This window comes from Podarcis muralis, chromosome 4, assembly GCF_964188315.1.
Source record: "Podarcis muralis chromosome 4, rPodMur119.hap1.1, whole genome shotgun sequence".
NCBI classification, from domain to species: domain Eukaryota; kingdom Metazoa; phylum Chordata; class Lepidosauria; order Squamata; family Lacertidae; genus Podarcis; species Podarcis muralis.
The window spans coordinates 71,565,102-71,587,419 of record NC_135658.1 but is presented as its reverse complement, the minus strand read 5'-3'; the positions used below and the strand labels follow the sequence as shown (position 1 = coordinate 71,587,419).

At 43.6% G+C, this 22,318-nt stretch overlaps 2 protein-coding genes across 8 annotated transcripts in view; one reads left to right on the top strand and one right to left on the bottom strand.

The window, feature by feature from the left end:
* Positions 1-2,460: 2,460 nt before the first annotated feature.
* Positions 2,461-20,701, top strand: GYG2 (glycogenin 2). 4 transcript variants are annotated; one of them, XM_028727755.2, is made up of 10 exons: positions 2,463-2,644; positions 3,821-3,945; positions 6,102-6,243; positions 8,009-8,183; positions 9,072-9,234; positions 10,020-10,146; positions 12,642-12,864; positions 13,312-13,440; positions 15,552-15,656; positions 16,531-20,701. In XM_028727755.2, the coding sequence occupies exons 2-10, from the start codon at positions 3,939-3,941 to the stop codon at positions 16,690-16,692; spliced, it is 1,233 nt and encodes a 410-aa protein (XP_028583588.2). In that variant the 5' UTR covers positions 2,463-2,644; positions 3,821-3,938; the 3' UTR covers positions 16,693-20,701. The 4 variants fall into 4 exon arrangements, with proteins under 4 accessions (XP_077783672.1, XP_028583588.2, XP_028583589.2 ...); XM_028727756.2 differs by having other exon boundaries at positions 3,818-3,945; XM_077927546.1 differs by lacking the exon at positions 15,552-15,656 and having other exon boundaries at positions 2,461-2,644.
* Positions 18,706-22,318, bottom strand: part of LOC114596318 (arylsulfatase D-like) — a 20,894-nt gene continuing 17,281 nt past the window's right edge. For all 4 annotated transcript variants that reach the window (XM_077927541.1, XM_028727754.2, XM_077927542.1 and 1 more), the window contains one exon: positions 18,706-19,931. In XM_077927541.1, the coding sequence (XP_077783667.1) occupies positions 19,555-19,931 (377 nt within the window). In that variant the 3' untranslated portion in view covers positions 18,706-19,554. The remainder of the gene's footprint in view (positions 19,932-22,318) is intronic.

Below are 22,318 nucleotides of genomic sequence, written 5' to 3'. Positions count from 1 at the left end.
TGGGTTCACTCGCAAGTAATAACCCTCAATAAGATATGTGGGTCCACATGAACAAATAAACATGTTTCTGAATGCACATTCCCATCTGGATTCAGTCTGGTATGATAAAAAAAATGAATTGTGCATTGTGCAGTGTTAAAAACTCTACTGGTATCTGCAAGGCTCCTAGTTGGGCTCAAGGATTTCTGGCTTAGGGATATTGTATTTAAAAGTGGTGGTGGGATTTCCCCCTACCCCTGACTTTTCTGTCTATTTTTAATACATAATGATTTCTCATGATCATCTTTGTTAGTGTATCAGTTGTCTATTATTTGCAGAATTTATGGGGGGATTATGTTCTTGTTGTTTTCCTTTCTGCCTTAAACTGCACTTGAACAATTGTGCCAAATGAAGAACTATTGCAATGGAATAAGTATTTAAATATATTAATATGCTGCACATTAAAAGTAAAAAAAGGAGAGTCTGAGATGGAATCCTTTGTGTGTGGTCTTCAGCCATATTTCAAAAAAGTACCGGTATTCTTAGAATAAACAAGCCCAGCCCTGACTTTAATCTAAAGTGAGGCCAGGTGTTTGCAGTGTGCCTTAGAAGCCTGTCCTTATCTGTTTGTTTTGATACTTAAGTTCATACCCCACAATATTTCATCAAAAGGGTGAGCAGTTGTAGTACCCCAATTCTCATACCAAGGTTCAATTGCTATGTTCTTAAGTACTTCCTTTGCTATATAAATTTATTTTGCAATGGCTAGATTGCCCTTGTCAGATATTGTAATTGTCTTTAAATGTTGTTATGCTCACTTCTAAGAGCAGCGGGGGCACACGTTTGTTGCATGAGAGTTTAAATGTAACTGTGAAACCTGAAATTGTCAAACAGTGACAGTCTGGAAGTGCCCTTTGTGTTGTTCTCTGGATTCAAAACCAACCACCCTTTCTATTATTTCTTTCCATGCGCAAACCAAGATTCCATCATTCTTATCTGGGAGGGGGAAATATGTGCCCCACAACCCTTTCTCAGTGTCAGGAAGCAATCTTCTAACAATTAGTTCCCATCGAGACACACCAATTGAATATTGTGGGTTATTAACATTCCTTTCTCAAGTAAGCACAAGAACTCTGGCCAGGTATTGCCTGAAGGCAACAAGCAGAGATGTAAGAGAAATCTGACAGCAAAAATCCTTACTATATGAAGCATACGACTCAGGAGCTGCTGTGTGTGATATGCCCAGGCTTCATGGTGGAGCCTCATTCTTTCCTTTGCTTAAAGACAGCCATATTGAGGTGAAGGAGAATCTAAATTCAGATTTGGGCCTTATTCACTGGGGAGGGGAATTTAACCATCTCCCCCTCACTCCATTTTGCAGATCAAACACCCACCCACACCCCACCACCACTGCCGATTAATATGGAGATGAGTGCTAAACTTTCACAAGATTCCACTAGATTTCCAGAAAAGGCCTTTATGTCATGTGAAAGCTAAAATATAATGTGCAATTTCGGGGAAATGGAATAAACTGCTGTGTCAATGCAGCCCAACCAGTCTGGCACTTGAGACAGAAGGAAAAAAACACATGCACATTTCTCCCTATCTGTGGCTTAAAAATACTGTCATACACTACATTAAATAACTAACATTTTGCCGCCTTTGCATGACACCCATAATATATTGCTGAGGCAACCACCTCACTTTCCCCTCAAGGCAAATAGCAGCCAGGAGAGCTTTTGACAGGGAGAGGAAGGTTAAGCCCCTCTTCTCTACCTTTGGGGTTATTATGACATTTACTATCCATCCATGCGCTCCAATATATCTCCTTGCCAATGGCGCAAGGGAGCCTAGGTATGCCTCTGATCCTCACATCTCTGTGAGGTAAAGGGTGGGAATGAGAAAAGACGAACTAACAAAGAGTCCAGTGTAGGACTCTCCCTATCTTGACTTATTCGGATAATTTCATGACGTCGACTTGTTTCTAAAATCTTTTGATTGTCGTTTTGTATTGTGTCGATTCTGCACACCCACAGGAGCCAACTCCTGGGGGCCGAGGTCCCTTCAACAAAAATAAATTTATTTGAAGGGCTGCCCCCCGCCCAAGCTGATGGGCACTGTCATTCAAATAGGGTGTGCGCAGCGCAGCGCGTCTTGTGATCGATTATGCGATCCCCCTATTTTATTCAACTTGGCACCCCTGTGCTCACTGCTTTTTCTTCAGCGGCATATAAATCTTTTTACCAACTCCCAGCCTCCACGTGAGAAGATCGACACCCCCCCCCCCCGCTCCGGCCCCAACGCAGCCTGTTTGATGCTTCAGCAGAGCTCGCTTCGCTCCTGCTCCGCGGCAGCGCGCCTGGCGAGCCCCTCTCCGCGACGGGGCCCGGGCACTGCTTGGCTTGGCGGAGGGAGGGGCGGGGCCGCGGCGGCGGCCAATGAGCGCGAGGCCCCGCCCCCGCTGCCTGGGACGGGGGCGCGTCACAGGTTGCCTTTCGCCCCGTCGGCTGGCCGCGGCGGCGACTGGGCAGAGAGCAGCGCCGCGTCGGCCGAGCTGCCCGCGGAAGCCCCCAAGGGCGCCTGGAGGACTTGCAGAGGGCAGCGCCGCTTGCAGAGGAGGGGACGCGCATCACCGTGGAGTGGTAGCAGGGATGGAGCCGGCAGGGTAAGCGGGGAATGAGGTCCGAGGGGCGCCCAGCAGCCTTGTCCTTGCACTGGAGGGGAGGGGAGGGGGGAGCCAAGATTTCTCCCACGATGGAGGCAGGAAGGGGCTATTGCATACCCTTTCTCCAAGAAGCTCTAGATGGCGCACGTGTCTTGCACCACAACCCTGCAGGGTAGGATCGGCTGAGAGGCAGTGGCTGGCCCAAGGTTGGACTATGTCCTGCTAATAGCACCCTTTCCCTTCACCATGGGCGTAGCCAGGATTTATGTTAGGGGGGCAGACTTTTTTGCGTTGGCAGAACCTCATTTAGTTAAGTACCTCATTGATTGGGGGGCAGCTGCCCCCTCCTGTCCCCCTTGGCAACGCCCATGCCCCTCACCTCGTGGGCGGATGGAGGTGGGGGCAGCACAGGGTGGTTGCCAACGCATGGGTGAGGGTTGTTATTGCCTTGATCCGTTATAGCAAACGCGCCACGAGCCTTGGGGCAACCTTGAGGACTAGCGGATCGCCGAGGCATTAGCCTGTGTGCGCCTACTCAGAAGCAAGTCCTCCTGAGCTCGCATGCAAGCAGGAGTGCAGAGGACCGGGCCCTGCGGTTGCAGCCCTGATCACGCAGAGTTACATGCCGCTGAACTTTGACGGACTTGCTCCGGAGTAAACGTCCCTTTAGCATCGTGCTGTTGGAAGAAGTGGGGGCTTGCCGGAGAAGACAAAAACGATAGCCAAAAACCACCGGCCTGTTAGGCTGCTGCGAGACTCATTCTTCGTTTTAGCCTTGTTAATGGTCACCTTCTGCTTTTCTCCCTCTCAGCTGCAAATGCACGGTCAGATATTAAAGAGTCAATATTTTGCTGGGGAATGTGAAGGAAGGAACATGAAACTGGGCCTCCTTTTGCTGATAAAAGGGAATGGAAGGAGACGTGCTTCTGCACAGCCTTGAAAAGATTTGTACAGTATTGAGTTTCCTTTTTTGATCGACCACCCAAAGGAAAATTTGGTGGGTCCTGAACAGTAGGAAAGATCAAGTTCCTTCTTTTCCCTATCCCTCCGACATCTTTCCTTCTGTCTCTCAAAGTGAGGTTGGATTTGTCCCTGAGGCCCCACAGCAATCTGGGGCCACATACAATCTGGGGAATGTGTGAATGAATGTTTTAATTCACTTGCTCTCATCAGCAGGAAAGAAAGAGGCTAATCTTATCTGGTGATTTGTTGAGTGAGACAGGCCTGCTGGGAACCCTTCTCTCTCCCCTCAGTATTGGATTTACTTAGCAGCTTACCCTGCTGGCTTTAAAGGATGCCTGGTAAGTGGATTTCTCCCCTCTCTACTCTGTTCTTTGTTTCCTCCTTTGGAAACTACAGTATATGCATTTTCTCCAAGCAGTTTTCATTCTGAATACATTATACTGGGCACAGTTCATCAAGAAGAGAGTGAGAAGGAAGAGGTTGAATCCTACTGCATGCTTACTTTTGTTACCTAGTACACATGGCACAAATACACCCTTAGTACAGTGGTACCTCGGGTTACAGACGCTTCAGGTTACATACGCTTCAGGTTACAGACCCAGAAATATTACCTCGGGTTAAGAATTTTGCTTCATGATGAGAACAGAAATTGTGTGGTGGCCGTGCAGCGGCAGCAGGAGGCCCCATTAGCTAAAGTGGTGCTTCAGGTTAAGAACAGTTTCAGGTTAAGAACAGACCTCCAGAACGAATTAAGTTTTTAACCCGAGGTACCATTCGTTCATTTCTCTTTTCTGATCTCAGCCATGTAGAACGACTCTTTCTCTATATATGCACGTGCAGTAGGTTTTTAAAGAATTGTATACATTTATTTCAGTGGGGCTTCTATTGTCTGCACGGACTGGCAGCGACTCCAGGGTTTGACAGGGGACATTCCCAGTCCTATCTAGAGAAGCTAGAGATTGAATCTGTGACCTTCTGCATGCAAACCCCTACCACTGGACTATGACCCTTTCTCTAGCAGATAACTACCACACTGTATTCATAGAATCGTAGAGTTGGAAGGGACCTCAAGGGTCATCTAGTCCAACCCCCTGCAATGCAGGAATCTCAACTAGATCACATGTGCTTAAAAACCTCCAATGGAGAATCCACAACCTTCTAACAGATTCTGTTCTGCTGTGCAACAGCTCTTACTGTCAGAAAGGTCTTCCTGGTGTTTTGTTGAAATCTCCCTTCTTGTGATGAAGCCCCCCCCCCTTTATTTAAAAAGCACTGAAAACTGTATCATTTTTATTAGTTCACCTGTTTCCCGTAAGTAAATATAAACAACCCTCTTTAATTCCTGCATGTTTCTCTATTGTGCCTGAAGTTTTATTCCGTTCGCACGAGCATAGCCTGGCATAAGCAAAATCAGAAATAGCCTGTAATGAAGTAATTTCCCTTCTTTACATGCTAAGTGTTGTTTGATGAGCAACACATCTGTTTTCAGAAATAAACATCCAGTTGCAGTAGTTGAAGATTCCTTGCAAATGTGCAGGGAGATTATAGGTTTTGTTTGGGTTCCTAATTTTAAGGTTTAGCACCCGCTCATTTCCAAGGAGGAATTTGTATTATGCAAAACAGAGTCAATGGTACTTAGACTCTTCACATCGCTTGCTTTCTGTACAACAGGGTTGTACAGTATCACGAGAGGGTTGCAATTTGGAGAATGTCTCCTCTTTCTATAGCTTAGGCCTAGGCCTGACTGCACTGGCAGTAATTTGTATGAATGGGATGTGGTGCCTGCTTAGCCGGACCTCCATGAGGCCTGACAAGCTAAACTGGTACATCACATAAACTCTGTGTGTATGCTACACCCCATGTCCCAGAAAACTTGTGCAATTCACTGGCATTCCATAACAGTTGAGTGGGTGTGCAAATAATTATTTGAAGGCAGAGTACTTGAAGTCCACAGAAATAGCCCAATGCCCATTGGGTGCATAAAGGCAAAATCATAAATAGATGTCACATGGCCACAAACAAAGGGCTGCTGTGTACATAGACTGATGTCAGTGTCCCAAATGTATTAAGGCACCTGTCTCTCCCCACAGTGTGCGAAACAAAGCTTGCATACCATCACTTGCACTCATAGGCTGGCTCACCCTATATGTTTGCATCTTTTTCAGTTGCACCAAGATTGCATGGGTGGGTCTCTGTGTGCATGAATCTATGTACAAGTGCATCATGTGTTATGCTTAATTCTATATTGTCTCTTTCACTACGGCAAAACAAAATCTGGGACATGTTGTCATACAATCTGCTAATAGGAAGCAAAACCTTGCTAGCTTATGCAATTATTTACTTGTTTCTCTCAAAAGTTTATGTAAGCAAAAGAGCTAATTGTAGAGTCCACACACGTTTACAGAAATTGCAGCTTGGTAGGATGAGGCAAGAAGGTCCCCAGCTAATTCTCGGCGGCTGTCATAATGGACCACTCTGAAATGCTTGTTTACAGTGACAGACCAGGCCTTTGTGACCCTTGCTACCAATGATGTTTATTGCCACGGAGCTCTGGTTCTCGGACAGTCCTTGAGGAACCATAAAACATCTCGAAGGCTGGCAGTGCTAATTACATCTCAAGTCTCCAGTGCAATGAGGTGAGGACACGCTCTCAGATTCAATTAATTGAATATCTTCAAAATGTAAATGCAAATTCTGTTCCATAACCCTGATTACAAAATAACAATAAGCAAGCAGTGTGTTGAATGAGTTGCTTAATTCCCAATGAAATCATGTGTGGCCAGAAGTGTGAACAAACAGGTTTTGTTTTGTTTAGAAAACAGATTTCCTCTTGTGGTCCTATATTTGGATCACTTTGTGCACAGAACTTGCTCTCCTCCCTAACAGTTTGCTACCTTTCTGTGGCCACTGAGAATATTTAGTCTTCAAATGGGCTGTACTGGAAACCCTCCTTGATAGGATCATTTTCTCTATCTTAATATTTTCTGCAGATGTTGTGGGTTTTCCTGAACCTGCTGATACCCCCTCCCCTTGCTCAGGGATGGTGTCATTTTGGCTTTGTAAAAGTCAGCACTCATGCCTGAACATAAAGACAGAGGAAATGACAGCTCAGTGGAACTTGATAGTCAGAAGCCGTCCTTGTATCAGACTACTAGATGCTGGAGACAAGCAGCAGGAGAGAACATTCATGCTCTGCTTTTGAGCTTCCAGGTCTACGCATCTGGCTTCCTGCTGTTGGAAACACAGTCAGTTCCTCCATTACATATTGATCATTACCCAGTTACAGTTGTACCTTGGTTTTTTAACACAATGCGGTCCGGAAGTCCGTTTGACTTCTGCAATGTTCAAAGACCAAGGTGCGGCTTCCAATTGGCTGCAGGAAGCCACGCCAGACGTTCGGCTTCCAAGGCAAAGTTCGCAAACTGGAACACCTACTTCCGGTTTTATGGCGTTCGAGTTCCAAATTGTTCGTGAACTAAGCTGTTCAAAAACCAAGGTACGGCTGTATTCCTCATCATTTGGCAGTCGCTTGAACCAAAATGGATATTGAATCGTTCTTCTAAGTCTTATGATAGCTGATCAACTTTGATTATTAGTTGACATTTTAAATAGTCAGATTGGTTTTGACCTGTAATCTTTGGTTCTTGTGTGGCGTCTTTAACTTGTTTCCCTTACATTTTGCTCCTGCTCCTTAGTTAACAGCAACTGCTTCTTATAGTTCATAGGTAGTGGATATTGGTTTTGGGTTTTCTTATATTTCTAATGTGACTTTGCTTGCTTGTTTATCTTGCATCTAGTAGATACTACAGGCATCTCCCCACTCATGTGGGGGTTACGTTCCCAGGTATTGCATATATACATGAAATCACGTATAGTGGGGGACACCATTTAGAAAGCCTGTAAACATCTTCTAAACCCCTGGAAATTCTTGAAAACCCTTTAAAAAACCAGCTGCACTTACCAGACTGGCATAAATGTTGGCTCTCAGTCTTCCTCATCTCTGGAGCACGATGTGGAAATGACAACAAGGGGGGTAGACCGGTACCCTGAAGTGCTTGGCTGTGATTTAGAGGTACCTCCTTTCTCAAACTTCAACTCTCCACCAGGTCAGTGGAAAGGCTCATGGGATTGCAGTTGCAAAGTCTCCAGGAATTGCTAGTAATTTCCCCCACTTTTTACATCACTTTTTGCAGTTTTCCTACTCTTTGTGGCTGTTTTTGCCCTTTTGGCGCCTTTTGGCAGTTTAAAGCAAACACGTGTAAGTGTGGAGATGCCTGTATTTGTTTTTAAAAATCCAGCTGCTGTTCTCAGTTCAGTTTAATGTCAGAAACCCTGCACTGCATTTCTTGCAAAAGCAGATGTCTCAAGGCTCCCAATCTTGTATTTTACTTGTTTTGTCAGGGCTGCCCTCAACACCATATTTGACACAGTGGTGGATGTGAATGAAATTGACAGCAATGACTCTATGCACTTGGCTTTGCTGGAGAGACTGGAACTGGGTGTAACCTTTACCAAACTTCATTGCTGGACTCTTACTCAGTATAGCAAATGTGTCTTCATGGATGCAGACACATTGGTAAGGGAAGCACCAGTTAGAAAAAGAAAGTTTTGCCATGTTGCTTTCAGTAACTGGCGACCTTTTTGCTGATTGTTGTGGGGTTTCAATGGAAGAGGTTTATATGTGGGTTGGGGGAAATCCTTGACATCTGTGTAGGTTTGTAAATACCATATTGGCCCGAATATAAGCAGCACCTTTGAAACGGGGGGGGGGGGGTACCTGAATATAAGCTGCTCCATTCCTCACTGCTCCTGGCTGCATACTGGGTGGGTGTGGGAAGCCTTTCCCCTTCCTCACTTTCTCCCTTCCCAGCCTTGGGGGAGAGGACGGGGGACTACGCATGGGGCGGGCGCCTCTTTGCCGCGCTCCTAGCACTGTTTGCCCCACGCTCCTGGCTGCATACAGTAAGGTCATGAATATAAGCCACACTTTAACTTTTCACGGTCGGAAATTGGGGGAAAAGTGCGGGTTATATTCAGGCCAATATGGTATGCGTGCATAGCACATACATATGAACAATATATGTACACTGTAGGTGCAAATCTGTACTTTGTTGTTCAGTGCAGAATGTCAGTACAGTTATAAAACACCAGCTATCTATATCTATAACTATATCTAAACACTTTAGGGTGTAGAATGTTCTATTCTGTTATTGAGATGGGAAACCACAAATGCTTAGCAGTCCTGTAGTACGTTTTAAAGTGCCTCCCATCATTTCCAATGTGAGAAGCAACACACTGGTGTGTTCATATTGATGCTGATTGCGGGGCTGAAGGGGAGTGGTGAATGGTAGGAGATGACATAGCTAGTTGATAAAGACAAAACTGCCAAGAAAGAGTTTTGAACCCCTGAAATTTGTATAATAGGGGGATTGGCTATGATTCCAACATGCCACATCTTTTCTAGGTACTGTGCAATATTGACGAGCTGTTTGACCGGGAAGAACTCTCAGCGGCTCCAGATTCTGGCTGGCCAGACTGCTTTAACAGTGGTGTGTTTGTTTTCAAACCTTCTTTGAAAACCTACAACCTCCTCCTGCAGTTTGCAAATGAACATGGCAGCTTTGATGGTAAGTTCACCCACTCCCCTTCCTGGTTCTGCTTGAGTGAGGTCCACGTTGGTGAAGTTCTTTGACGATGTGAACTTTTGATGGAGCTGGACCCTTACTACAGCCAATGTGTTTTCATGGATGCAGACACTTTAGTAAGGCCACCGATCTCTGAAATGGCAAGCTAGGATGAAAGTTCAGAAGTAGATGCTACCAAAAAGAGAGAGGAAAGTACGTCAAACAGCAATTGCTACTGTAAATGGCTTTCATATATACAACTTTCCCCATTTCCTGTATCATCTAGCAGTTCATATTAGATTGTGTCATGGTGTCTCAAGTGCCTTTCCTCACTTTGGCTTCACCGGCTACTATTTGCTGGGTGGGGAAGTTGGCTAAATAAATCCACCCCATAAACTGTTGGCATTTTCAGTGCTGGCTGTGGTTTTCGTTATCTCATAGCTCTAGTATTCCATAAAGAGGAATGTAAAGGGATGGAGAACTTGTGGTCCTCCAGATATTGCTGGACTCCAACTCCCATCATCCTCAGCAAGCATGGTCAATTGTCAGGAATAATGGAAGTTGGAGTCAGGCATCAGCTGGAAGCCCACAAGTTCCTCTTGCTGATGTCTTTTTTTCCAAATATAGCATGCCATGTAAAAATGGGAAGAAAGAGTGAGAAACATCAGTTTTGGAATAAAAATTTGGGCAGGTGGTCAAAAGCAATTGTCAGTACCGTTTGGCATGAGTAAGTTTGTGTTTGAAGATTAAATGGTTGTTTATGTTATATGTTCTTTTCAATACTTTAGGAGGTGATCAGGGATTGTTAAACAGTTTCTTCAACAACTGGGCAACAACAGACATTAACAAACACTTGCCATTTCTCTATAATCTAAGCAGCAGTGTTGTCTACACCTATGCCCCTGCTTTTCAATAGTAAGTACAGAAATATACCTCTCTATAATACATTGGTGAATGTCTACCTTACTCTAGGGCTGAAATCTCAGTGGCAGACCCTTGCATGGGCAAAAATATCTCTTCTAAAGACATATGCTCACAGGTTTCTCTTTGTCATAGCTGATAATGGGATGTATGTACACACATGCAACACAAGATTGTTCACAACCAAGATCATATATAGGTGTTGAACCTCTCGTAGAATCGTAGAATTGGAAAGGCCCCTGAGGATCATCTGGTCCAACGCCTTGCAATGTGTCAAAACAGTTTCAAAAGCAAGCCTGATTTAGGAAATCAGTAATTGGCTATTCTGAAGTTACTGATCACCTTGTGTCATACATACCATTACTATCAGTATATATATGTAGGTCCTAAATATGGTGATCAACTGGTGAATTTATTTATATGGCAAAAACATTCAGCTTGCTGTTTCTGACCATTATGTTTATGCAAAACCAGTGATCAGGTTGGAATAGTTTGACTGCCGTGTTTGTGTAATCTGGAAGAAGCAATGGCACACCCAAGCATGCAAAACTATGCACACCTAATTATGCACCAGAGCAAAAACTATTTGCTTGATAAGCAACAGAAAAGCAAATGAGACAGCCCATGCAATGCTCAACTGGAAAACCAAAATTCTCTACCAGGTACTGATGGGATGTGTCAGGGCTGCCTCAGGTCCCAGCTCACAAGAGACCAACGCCAAGTCCACTTTATTTACAAAAGTCTTTATTGAAGTACATTGTTTGCTCCACAGTCGAGACGCGCAGCCCCACGTCTGTTACGCTTAGACCGCTGAAGTCCCCTCTGAATCAGTCCCGCCTCTACACCAGTTTAAGAGGCTTGTGCTGGTCCACCTCTTCCTGTCCTTCCTTTTTCGCAGGGTCTTTCTGCCCCCCTGGGTTTCTCCCCTCCTGGATTCCCCTGACGCTGAATCCCCAGACAACTGCTCCCCCCTCCTCCGTGCTTTGGGACCAGGCTCCTCCTCCGGGCTTTCTGCATTTCCGCGCGCCTCCACATTTGAACTTGGCGCGCATTCGCTACCTCTGACCTTCCTCTTGACAGTTACACTACTCTCTGTACTACTCTCCGCCCCTTCCGGCAGGACGTCTTGCCCCGATCTCCTTCCCCTCTCTGCTTCCTGCTCTGCTTCGCCTGTCACACTGGGAACTCCACCCCCTTCACTCCGTTCCGGCGGGGAAGCCGGCCCCGATCTCCAACTCCCACTCGGGGTTCCCCTGCTGCTCCCCTGCTCCTGACCAGTCCCCCCTGTAACTCCCCTTGGCCTGACCAGGGGCGCCCCCTTTTGGGAATCCTCCGATTCACTTGAAAGACTCATGGAAACCCTCAAGTCATTGTCATCCTCTTCCTCCTCATTCCGGGATTCTTCCCCCTCGCTCTCAGTCTCCTCCCTCATCTGTGCCTCTCTCCCTGAACCCCTGACAGGATGCTTTCGCTTTAAATGTGCAAGAATCCCTCCTTGTTGATGTGTAATGGAATGGAAGGCCTTTTACACTTAGAAGAGGCCATAGGTGATGGAACAGGATGAGTGAGACTGATGTGTTTCCAGGGCCACTACAAAACAATGGCATCTTGCTGAACAGCATTCTGTCCATCCTGCCTTCATCATCAGCCATGGCTTCCAGCCATAATTTAAAATCCCCCTCCCATGTTGAACATGGTGACACCTTCTAGTTCTTCCTTGCCCTCCCAAGTGCATTGTCAAGTTCATGCTCCTGTTGTCTAATGAGCAGTTTGCAAGGAGTTTACTTTCTCCCCCCGCCTCCGCACAACCAGCAAGGACATTATTCCTGCTGTCCATTGGCCTATGACTGCAGAGATGAAGGGAAGGGCACTCTGACCCTTGTCACTAGCCACTGGAAGGCTGCACATCTCCTTCCCAAGAGGCCACTTTCTGGCAAGGGTGACTTCAGCCATTGGTTCAATGAGAGATGGCTACAATGAGCTGCTTTCAGTCTCCCACCCAACAAGAGCACTGCTGCTGGTGTGACAATAGAAGCCTTTCCCACCAAGCAGAGGAACAAGGCCTGATGGGTGCTTGCACCACCTCCATCTCAGCAAGAACACTAGCAAAGGAAGATCATTCTGGCCCCAGCTAGATGCAAATGCCTGTTATCAACTCACATCTTAGTACTGGAATTATCAACCTGATTTTCCTCCTCTACACTTATGTATTTGTTTGTTTGTAAGCCAGGGCCTGTTTTATTTTCACTTATGTTTAGCTCCTGCAGTGGTGCTGTGTATTGAATTTTAATTGCTGTGAGTCGCTGGATTATTTTTTTTATAAAAAAAACTGTATACCCATGAATGAATGAATGAATGAATGAATAAATAAATAAATAAATAAATAGTTCTGCAATGCCTTGGTAGAGATGAACCATCTTGCATCTGCTTTTTAAAAAATGGGGCTTAATATAAACTCATGTTTAAGATTACATGTGTCCTTTTTGTAGTTTTGGCAAAGATGCAAAGGTAGTCCACTTCTTGGGACCATCAAAGCCATGGAACTATAAATACAATCCTCAAACAGGAACAGTGATAGAAGATGGTTCATCCTCATTATCTAACAGTCAGCTCTGTTTCCTTCAACTCTGGTGGACAACATACAGTTCTGATGTATTGCCATTACTGGAAAAAACACAGGAGTCTTCTGAGCCACAAATCCAGAGAGAAGAGGTAAATTTTTTGGAAGGGAAGCTTTTTGGTTCGGTTTCCTTGCTTTGTGAAAAAAGGCGTTTGAACCCGCAATAACTTTTGTTATATACCACAGGGGTGTGTTCAAAGAAAAAGGGGAGGAATATAGGCAAACATCTCCTCCCGCACCACCATGCATCCCTGAGGTACACCTAAAGCACTTCTTGGGATATGTGTTTGAATGTGCATTGCCATTCCCTGCCTGGCAAAACTATTCACATTTTAAAGGAGAATTTGAGCTACATTAGAACAGCGATCTGCATATAATATAGTTGTTAGCAGTGATAATAGAATGACAACTGTCAAAATAAATAAAAAGTGAAATGTAGCAGAAAAGGAGACAGAATATTTAAAATGTGTGGAGTACAAACATAGGAACTTTCATGGATGAAGAACTTCCAAAATTACATTAATTTTTGTTGTTATTAGCCAAACTTGAGTGGAGATGAAAGTAAATTGGAAAGAGGAAATCCTGCCATTAGCAGTTCTTTGCCAGCAAATGAGGAACATGTATCTGAAACAGTTGTAAGCTCACCTGATGAGTTATTTGCCAAAAAGGTAAGTACTTTTTATTTCTGCTAATTAGTTACAGTAAACTTAATTCTAAAAATTTCATGATGCTTCCAAGTATTTAAAATTGATTTAAAGTATTGTGCCAGCTTATCTCCCAACTATATATGACGTGAGTGTGCTTAAAATCTGAGGGGGGGGGGATTCCAATGGAAAAGCAATGAAATTAGAATTTCAGTTGTAAATAACTTACTATAATGTTATTTTCTGTTTTAAAATGAGTGGCTTTGGATCAGACAGAGAGCAGCAGCATTTGTATGGTTCTGGTTTCCTCTCATCAGTTTTCTGCTTCTTGTTTGAGCCTTGTAGATGCACATATCTGAGTGGGGAGGGATCTCCTTAAAGGATTTAGGAAAAGACATAGAAGCCTGGTGACACTAACAGCATGCTTATACCTCATTGAGTTCACTTGGGGTTTTCTTCCCAGTAGGATCGCAGCCTCAGAGTGAGGCACTCCATTTCTGACTACTTTTGGGAACAGTGTCTTCTCTCCAGAGATGGGGCTTATTAAACTATATTCAGTTTGATCCTTAATACTTTTACTTGACAACAAGCTATGTTGCAGTCAGTGGAACTGCAGTCCTATCTTGGTTCTCGAACGAAATCCGTTCTGGAAGTCCGTTCGACTTCTGAAAACATCTAAAAACCAAGGCGCGGCTTCCAATTGGCTGCAGGAGCTTCCTGCGCTCAATCAGAAGCCATGTCGGACGTTTGGCTTCCCAAAAAGTTTGCAAACTGGAACACTTACTTCCAGGTATGTTGCATGCTAAGTAAGTTTGAGGAACCCCATTTAAAAATGAGGATTTTTTAAGGTGACTCTGGCTGGAATCTTAAGCAATCCACACCCAAGAACGTCCTCAATGAGGGATTGGAACAAGTGGATCTCTGGCTCAGCCAGGCTGTATACCAGTTGAAATCCTGCATCCTGCCTCAGCCAGGGCTCAGCCAAAGAAGTGTAAGCCAAGACCAAACTAAGTCCCCTAAAAGTGGTGTGGTAGGATGGGCAAGGGGAGAAATACCCCACCCCAAACTTCATTCAGCTCAGTCACATGACTTATCAACTCTATTTTAAAGGCTTGATTTCCCTCTGCCAGGCTCAGGTCAGCTCAAATGACAGTAGCCCTGCCGCTGAAGGGAGTTTGGAATGGGAGTGCTTACCTTGGCATAACTTGAGTTGGTTTCCTATATTTCAGATTGCTTTGCCAGGGAGCAATACAAACCCAAGGTCTACCAGGACAAACTGAGTTTGGAGTAGATGTATCTCTGGCTGATCTGGCTAAAGTCTTGGCTCAGCCTGGAGATGCCCCATTTTAAGTCTTCTACTCCAGCTCAGCCAGCTCAGCAAAGGGATGTTATGGATGGGAGAGCAGAGGACAGGGCAGGTGGAGACTTATCCCTGTTCCAAACTCAGTTCAGCTTGGTCATGTGATCTAGCAACTGAAAGGAAGTTATGCTGGTGAAAAGGGTCATGTAAGTCAAATTCTGTTTTAAAGGCTTGCTTTCCCTCTGCCAGGCTTGGGCTGGCTCAACCAGCAGTGACCCCACTCTTGAATGGAGTTTGGAATAGGGGTAAGTTACACCAGCATAATTTACCCCCGTGTATATTGGCTTCCTATAGTTGAAATTGCTGTGTTAGTTAGGGTTACCATACGTCTGGAATTTCTCAGTCATTGCCCGGTTTCTGGGCAGGAATTGCTTTAATGTCTGGGAAAATCTGGCCGTATGGCAAGCTCAACAACTTTTGTGTCCAGATCTTCACTTTTTGAAATATGGCAACCCTAGAGTTAGTGAGATACCACCCATTCATTGTATATAAGTAGGGTAGAGTGGATGTTAGTTAGTGGTCACTACACGTTAGTGGTCACTACACATCTCTGTGGGTTGTGGCATACCGTACTGATATTCTGAATAGCTGAATCAAAACAGAAGAGGCTAGTTGCTCCTATTCCTTTTTTCTTTTGAACCTGTAAGTTACTTCTACTTCAAAAGAAATGATTGATCAAGTGGTGATGTATGAGCCAGGCTCCGAAATGGCTCTGATAAAAAGTGATCTCTTATTTTCTGAATGAGCAGTAAAACAGGCACTTTCTTTTTATCAGTCTGTACAGAAAGCTGAGGGCAGTCTTGAGGTCCATATTGCTGAGCCAAGTGAATCTTCTCCAGAGCCCACTTTTAACCCAACTCCTCAGGAAACTGTGAAAATGGTAAATATGAGTATATGCCTTTTGGGGGCAATGTTTATTTCTGCATTCTGATCTGAGAGCAGTGATTTTGGAATGGGCATCTTCATAAGATAATCTGTACAGACAAATAGAGACATGATCTGCTAATTTTGTTTTGTTTTTAAAAGAAGAAATGGGGAGGGGAAATGGATGGAGCACTTGAAGTCATTCTGAGCCTTGGGAGCAAGGGAAGAGCCAAGAACCTGAAAATGTCTGAATGGGAAACATGTCCAGTATGGTGGGAATGACAGCAGAGTATTTGGAGGACGGGAGCCAAAATTATGGCTTGCTTACATTTGCTATGAGACACTAGCTCTGTTCAGATGCTCTGCTCCTTTGGGTGATTCCAATTATGTGAGGAGGGAGGTCAGGGAGCTGCTGCCTGGCTCTGCACATTCTGCTCCACTCTTTGCACTCATCCCTTCCATACCTTGAGGACTGAACTTGTGCAACATTGAGCATTCTCCACTGTGCAATTTCTACTCATATACAAGCCCTAGAAGATCCAAGTTCTAAATAGCACAGGGAGTCTCCTTGAGAGGGTGGGGGATTAGGGAGCACCCCCCTCCACTCCCTCACATTGTTAGAATCCTAGTGTGGGGAAATGCTTCAGTTTTGCTACTCAGACCAAACAATCTGTGCACATCTCTATTCCCATACAGCACTGTAATAATGTCCCTCAAGTAACCTGAGCTACTCTATTCCCTGTATTAATACATAGCTCATCTTCTACTTGCCCTGGGCACTGAAAAGTCAACTGTTTGCACTATTATCAGAATCTTGCAACTAGCTTTCAGGCTTTTATGTGTTGCCTGAAAAGGGTACAAATGGCATTTCTTGATCTCCCTTTTCGCAGGACGACGTTACCAGCTCTGTTTCAGAGCTATGTATTCAGCCAAACCCAGAGGTGCTAAGTGCAGAAGATGAACGAAGAAAATGGGAGGAAGGCCACATTGACTACCTGGGGAAAGATGCTTTTGAAAACATTAAAAAGAAGTTAGATTCCTTTTTATTATAGATCTTGCTCGTATACGCTTACAGGGACCGACTGCTGTTTAAATTTACAACATCTGTGAAATCTCCAGGGCCCTTTCTGTTTTGCAGGGGGGAATGCAAACAAAAATAGCACCATGAAAATGGTTGTGCTTGCTAAATGCACCTGTGTATGCATTGTGACAGTATGCATTGCTTCCAGAGAATGAAACACAATGGGCTTCTAAAACTGCCTTACATGAGTCAGAACATTGGGTCAGCTTAGCCAGTACTGATTATTCTGCCTGGCAGCATCTTCTAGGCTTGTATAGTAAAGCTACTTGAGAAATGCTTAAGTGAAAATGCCAGGGGACCTTCCGTCTGCATTTCTTGTGTGGTTTTTGGTGGGACAATCCACAGTGCCTAGTTGCACAGTCTACTGGTACTGCAGCTATTTAATCTTCATTCATTTTTGCAGCTCATTGTGTTTTGTCGGACCAATGTTGTTTTCTTTTGGATTTATTTACTTTTGTTTTGGACCAACTTCTATAGATAAGCATGATAAAGACTTTGGAATCCATTAGATCCCTCCCTCCCTCTCTCTCCCTCCCCCCCTTTCTCTTTCTCTCATGCGGATGGGTGCTGTACATTCTGCTAAAAACTAACCCCTGTTTTTATTACTGATCTATAGTGCCTCATGAAATATTCTCACCTTCATCTGAGAGCATGAAAAATGGCTTTATACTAATGAACCAAATATTGCATCCTATTTGATTCTTCGGTTTGGCAGGTACAAATACTGGAAATAAAAAGTCCAAAGACTTCTAAGGCAGGACTGATGTACACACAGCGGACTCTGTGTTTTAACACCCATCCATAGAGGATTCCTGTGTGTTCAGTAAACTTGTCTTTCTCCCTTCTCTCTGCCCTCAGGGGTGAGGAACCAGTGGCCCTCCAGACATTGTTGGACTCAAAATCCCATCAGCCCCAGATGATCAGAAATGATGGGCGCTGTAGTATAGCAACTTCTGGAGAGCCACTGGTTCCCCACTCCTGATTTACATGTGGTGTGCTCTCAAGCAGTACAGTAGATGGCTAAGGCCTACTTTCTGTATCCCCATCCAGTCCTGCTTGTTGTAAGTTGGGCATACGCTGAAGCATAAATTACATCAAGATGCTAGGGTGGAACTGGAAGTGCTGGCCTCCCCCTAAGGCCTAGCTTAGTGCCCATATGTGCAAACTTGGGGGGGGGGATAGAGCTACATCGAGCCTATAGGAATTTCTAGTATATTCCATGATTTCATGGACCACGGCCATAGTTTTCTGTTTTTAGGAATTACCAGGATGTGTGTGTTTTGGGGAAAGAAGTTTCTTTTCTCTTTTTGGTTCTTGGGTAACTAAAAGTTTGTTAAATTTTTTCTGTTGAGAACAATTGAAGTACGTCTTTCTTCAGGGCTTGCCATAGCTTACAAGGCAAGGAGGTGGATCATTTATTAGATGGTTGACACGTGGAATCAAACACCTTCTACAATGGTGCTAATATAGGACTTTTGTACTGCTTTATAATTGCCTTGGAACTTAATGTACATAGGTACATACGCCTTGTACTAAGTCAGACGTTTGGTTCTTCTAGCTCAGAGTTGTCTAGAACTGACTGGTTCTCCAGGGTTTTAGATGGAGATGTGCCCAGCCCTACTTGGAGACACAAGGAATTGAACCTGCAACCTTCTTCATGAAGTGCAGATGATTTACCACTAAACTACAGCCCTTATGTTCCCATGTATTTGGACAGCCTCAGGACAGAAGGCACTCAGTCTATTTATATGCACCTATCAATATTGTGTGAAAGATTCAATATGTTGGGGAAAGTTAGGGAAAGAGTTTGCTAAACTTTAAGAAGCTGAATGCTGAATAACACTGGGGAACAAAATTTTTGTTGTATTGACACCTGCAGTTGTTCTAACCTGATTTTGATGTGGTGATTTCATATCTGAAGTTGGTTTTGTTCTGTAAGCTCTAGTTTCTTTGCAATTCATGTTTTTCACTTTTCACCATAATCTTTGTTTCTCACAATGCAAGAATTCAATATTTTATTAAACACATAGCCAAAGTAGTACAATATGAGTATAAATGTAAGTGACTTATATAGCATTGAACCTGACATGTATATCTATGTACAGTTGGAGGTATGCAAAAAAAGTATTCCCTTGGGATACAGTCTACTTGAAGAAGCCATGGTCCAATCTGAAAAATACAAATATTAAGGTTATAAAACTAGAAAAATTAAGTTTGCAAAACAATATTTACCATGTGGTTAGGGTAGATCAATGTGTCAGTGTCCACTTATCCCCAGTGTAAATATGACATATCGGCAAAAGTCGGAAATTGAAAGATAACTATAGCATGTACACGAAAATCAATTTCAGATTTGAAATCAGCATTGAAAGAACATATAAGAACACTTGAAAAATCTCATGCAACAGAAAACGAATTTTTTTTTGTTCCCCAGTGTAATTAGACTTTGTATCTAATCCTGCAAAGATCTAGTGCAGCCCTGGGGTTTCTCTGCCCATTTGAGGATCCTTGATCCAAATTTTAAGCATAGTACAGACAACACAATCCAAGACAATGAGAATGGAGGTCTCCCTGTATAATTTTAGCTGTTCCTTCTCAATTAAGGTTTGAGCAAAGCAGGGATGGAGAGACGCTGAGGGGCTGCTGTTTTTAAGAAAACAAGACAGTAACAAGGGAAAGTGGCACATATGGGTATAACACGGAAACTAACCAACAACAACAAAAACCTCCCACCTGCCAAATCCCCATCTGCTTTATGAGAGAAAGCTAAGAATGTCTTGGCTTGTGTTGTCTGTACTAAGAACAGTGTTTCAATGCAAGAGGATTCTTTTTGCTAGCCCACTTTATATGAATGGGTATCACTTTCTTCATTGTCACACCAACAGAACGGGAAGGTCCCACAGCATGGCTGCAGCCATGGTTTCCACATATTGTTTCCAGAAGAGAGCTGCTGTGGGACAGGTGTGAGGGTCCCGCGATGCTCCTCCACAGCTCTGCCTATGTGCTTTAGGACTGTGTGGAACAAGGGCTCCGTGTCCGGTGAAAGAGGCACGGCCTCCGATGGGTCTCTCGAGAGATCAAACAGCAGAGGAGGATCGTGATGTGTTACACCTTCTCCAGAACATGGGCAAAGCCCCTTTCCATAACAGGCTCCTGCACCTTCGGGGTTGAATATTGGTGTCGTGTAATGAACTTTCCATACTGGACCACCTGGAAGGGAAAACAAAGCAAAAACACCATGATACGATAACTGCGAAAGTGATTGAACATGACGTTCTCTGGAGATAAGGTTTAAATATAATAATTCAAATAGATTTTGTTGATTTGTTCTATGTACAAGAGGAGTCGAGAAAAGGAAGGAGGAAGGGGGTGGGGGGAAAGGGTTGAGAGTGAAGATGAGGGTGCAAAGGGAATTGCAAAAATAAAAGGAGGGAGTAGGAGGCGTGGGAATGGAAGTGAAAATGAAACCAGGGACATCAAATGCATGAACTAAGATGATTTCATCTCATTATGTGGACTTCACAAACATGGATGCCATAAGAAAAATCCTTATAAAATTATATTTGGCCTGGATAATTCTCTTTACAAGTTTCTAAATGAGCCACTAGTGGGCAATATGATTATTTTAATTAACTATAACTGCAACTTGAGACTACTGCAAAAAAGAAGAAGTATACAACATTCTATAATTTGAGATGCATTAGAATAGTTTTCGCAGATTTCTGCACCCTTCCTGTATTTTACTGTGAACATCCCTGTTTCATAGTGGGAAAGGACAAGTCCTAAACTGACTACTTGCGCTCTTCCTAAGTAGAGTTCCTTGATAACCGTTGCCAACACAATCAGCAGTTTCTCACCCATATTTGTTACTTTGTAATTCTTTACTTTCTGGTTTTGTAAATAGAGAAATCCTGCTTTTTTTTCTTTATTTTTGTAACTTTGTTCATTATCAAATAAACATTTTATATTCTTGATTTTTATATCTGTCTGTCATTATATTAATTAGTTTGGGAATTGTGTGTAGCTTCTGTAGATGTTATTGTCAGTGTGACTTGCAAGAGCCGGTTCTTTATTAGGAGAAATTTACAAGAAGCAGTTTTTTAAGGGAAAAGCATTTGATTGCTCTGGAAATCCTGTTAATGAGTGTGTGTGTGTGTGTGTGTGTGTGTAGTATGAACTAGAGATGTAAAGACAGGAGAAGAATTGGAATATCCCCCACCCATTTTTTCTTCAATTTTTCCATTCCATCCCCTCTGCCTTCACATCACATTTCACTATAAAGCAGCCTTTGCTATTTTAATCACACATTCACTCGCACCAGAGTTGTTGCACCAACTCTGATGTGATACATGCTAATTTTTGTACCTGACACAATACTGATTTTTTTTTTAAAACACACAAACACATCAAATGTGAAGTGCACCTGCTTGAACTTTTAGGCATTGGCAAAAAAATTGACTAAAATTCATGCTCGTTGGAAGAGTGAGGGCTATACAAATGTTGCAAAAGATTTAATACACTGCAGATATGATCAATGAGAGCCAGAGAAGAGAAGCAAAGGTGGTGGCCTTTTTAAAATATATTTTGGGTGCCCTAGGCACTTTAACATGACCAAGGTAAAATAATGAAATGATGTGGGGTTTTTTTGTAATTTAAACCAAAAGGCTATCTTTCAAAAAACAAAGAATTAGACTGAAAGGAACAGCATGCAACTAAGTAACTGAGTATCCTTTGTTGCATTTTACACACTGCTCAAATATCCCCACAGCATCCCCCTTCCCTTGCACTTTTCTTCACCATACCAGGAAAAACAAACCTTGGCTTGCCATCGTGGTTTGTTCAACAAACCATCGGTGCCGGTTGTGCATAATGGCAACCTATCTGCTGGTTGGTTTCTCCCATCATGCTAGTTCATTGTAAACTATAGCTTATTTTAAACCACAGTTCAATGCAGTGGTGGGGAACTCCTAGTCCATGGGCCTAATTAGAATAATCAGGCCTGGCAGACCCCCCTCATTTGGCCCATGCCATACTGTCTTATCAGACATCAGTCATGGCACCAAACTCAAAAGAAGAGGAAATGTACTCATACGTGCACTCCTGATCCTTTGCAGATGTGGGCTGAATTCTTTTTTTAATTCATGCCAGGGCTGCAAAGGAAGAATTGGGTGTATACTCTGAAGCAGCCCATGGAGAGCTGTCCACTTCTCATTTAATGCTACATGCAAAGTAGCTTAATGACCATGGATTGAATAAGCTTGTAATTCATCTCTGGATTATCTCTTTCAACACTTAGATGGATTGCTGTAGGAAAGAAGCCCTATAACATGGCGCAGTATCCAGCCTGTAAATTTCCAAAGAGCTCAGCTCAGTAGGGGTCTGCATAATCTCGCCTTCATACTGGGAAGCTGGTAGTTTATTTTAGGTGCCTAGCAATTCCATCAACATAACAGCTAAAAGCGGCATAGATAGGACCAAGCTCCTTTAGCTCCATCGCTCTCAATGAAAATTAATCTGCTTAAATCCAAGTTCTCCGCATTAGCAGTGTGGAAGATTGGTTTGTTTATAAGGTTAGAGCTGCTGCTTGTAGGTGTAAC

What these genes read in the sequence shown, in the direction of transcription:
- GYG2 (XM_028727755.2), top strand. An exon ending in TCATGGATGCAGACACATTG is followed by an intron (nt 8,184 to 9,071) that starts GTAAGGGAAGCA and finishes CATCTTTTCTAG; the next exon opens with GTACTGTGCAATATTGACGA. An exon ending in CTCAGGAAACTGTGAAAATG is followed by an intron (nt 15,657 to 16,530) that starts GTAAATATGAGT and finishes CCCTTTTCGCAG; the next exon opens with GACGACGTTACCAGCTCTGT.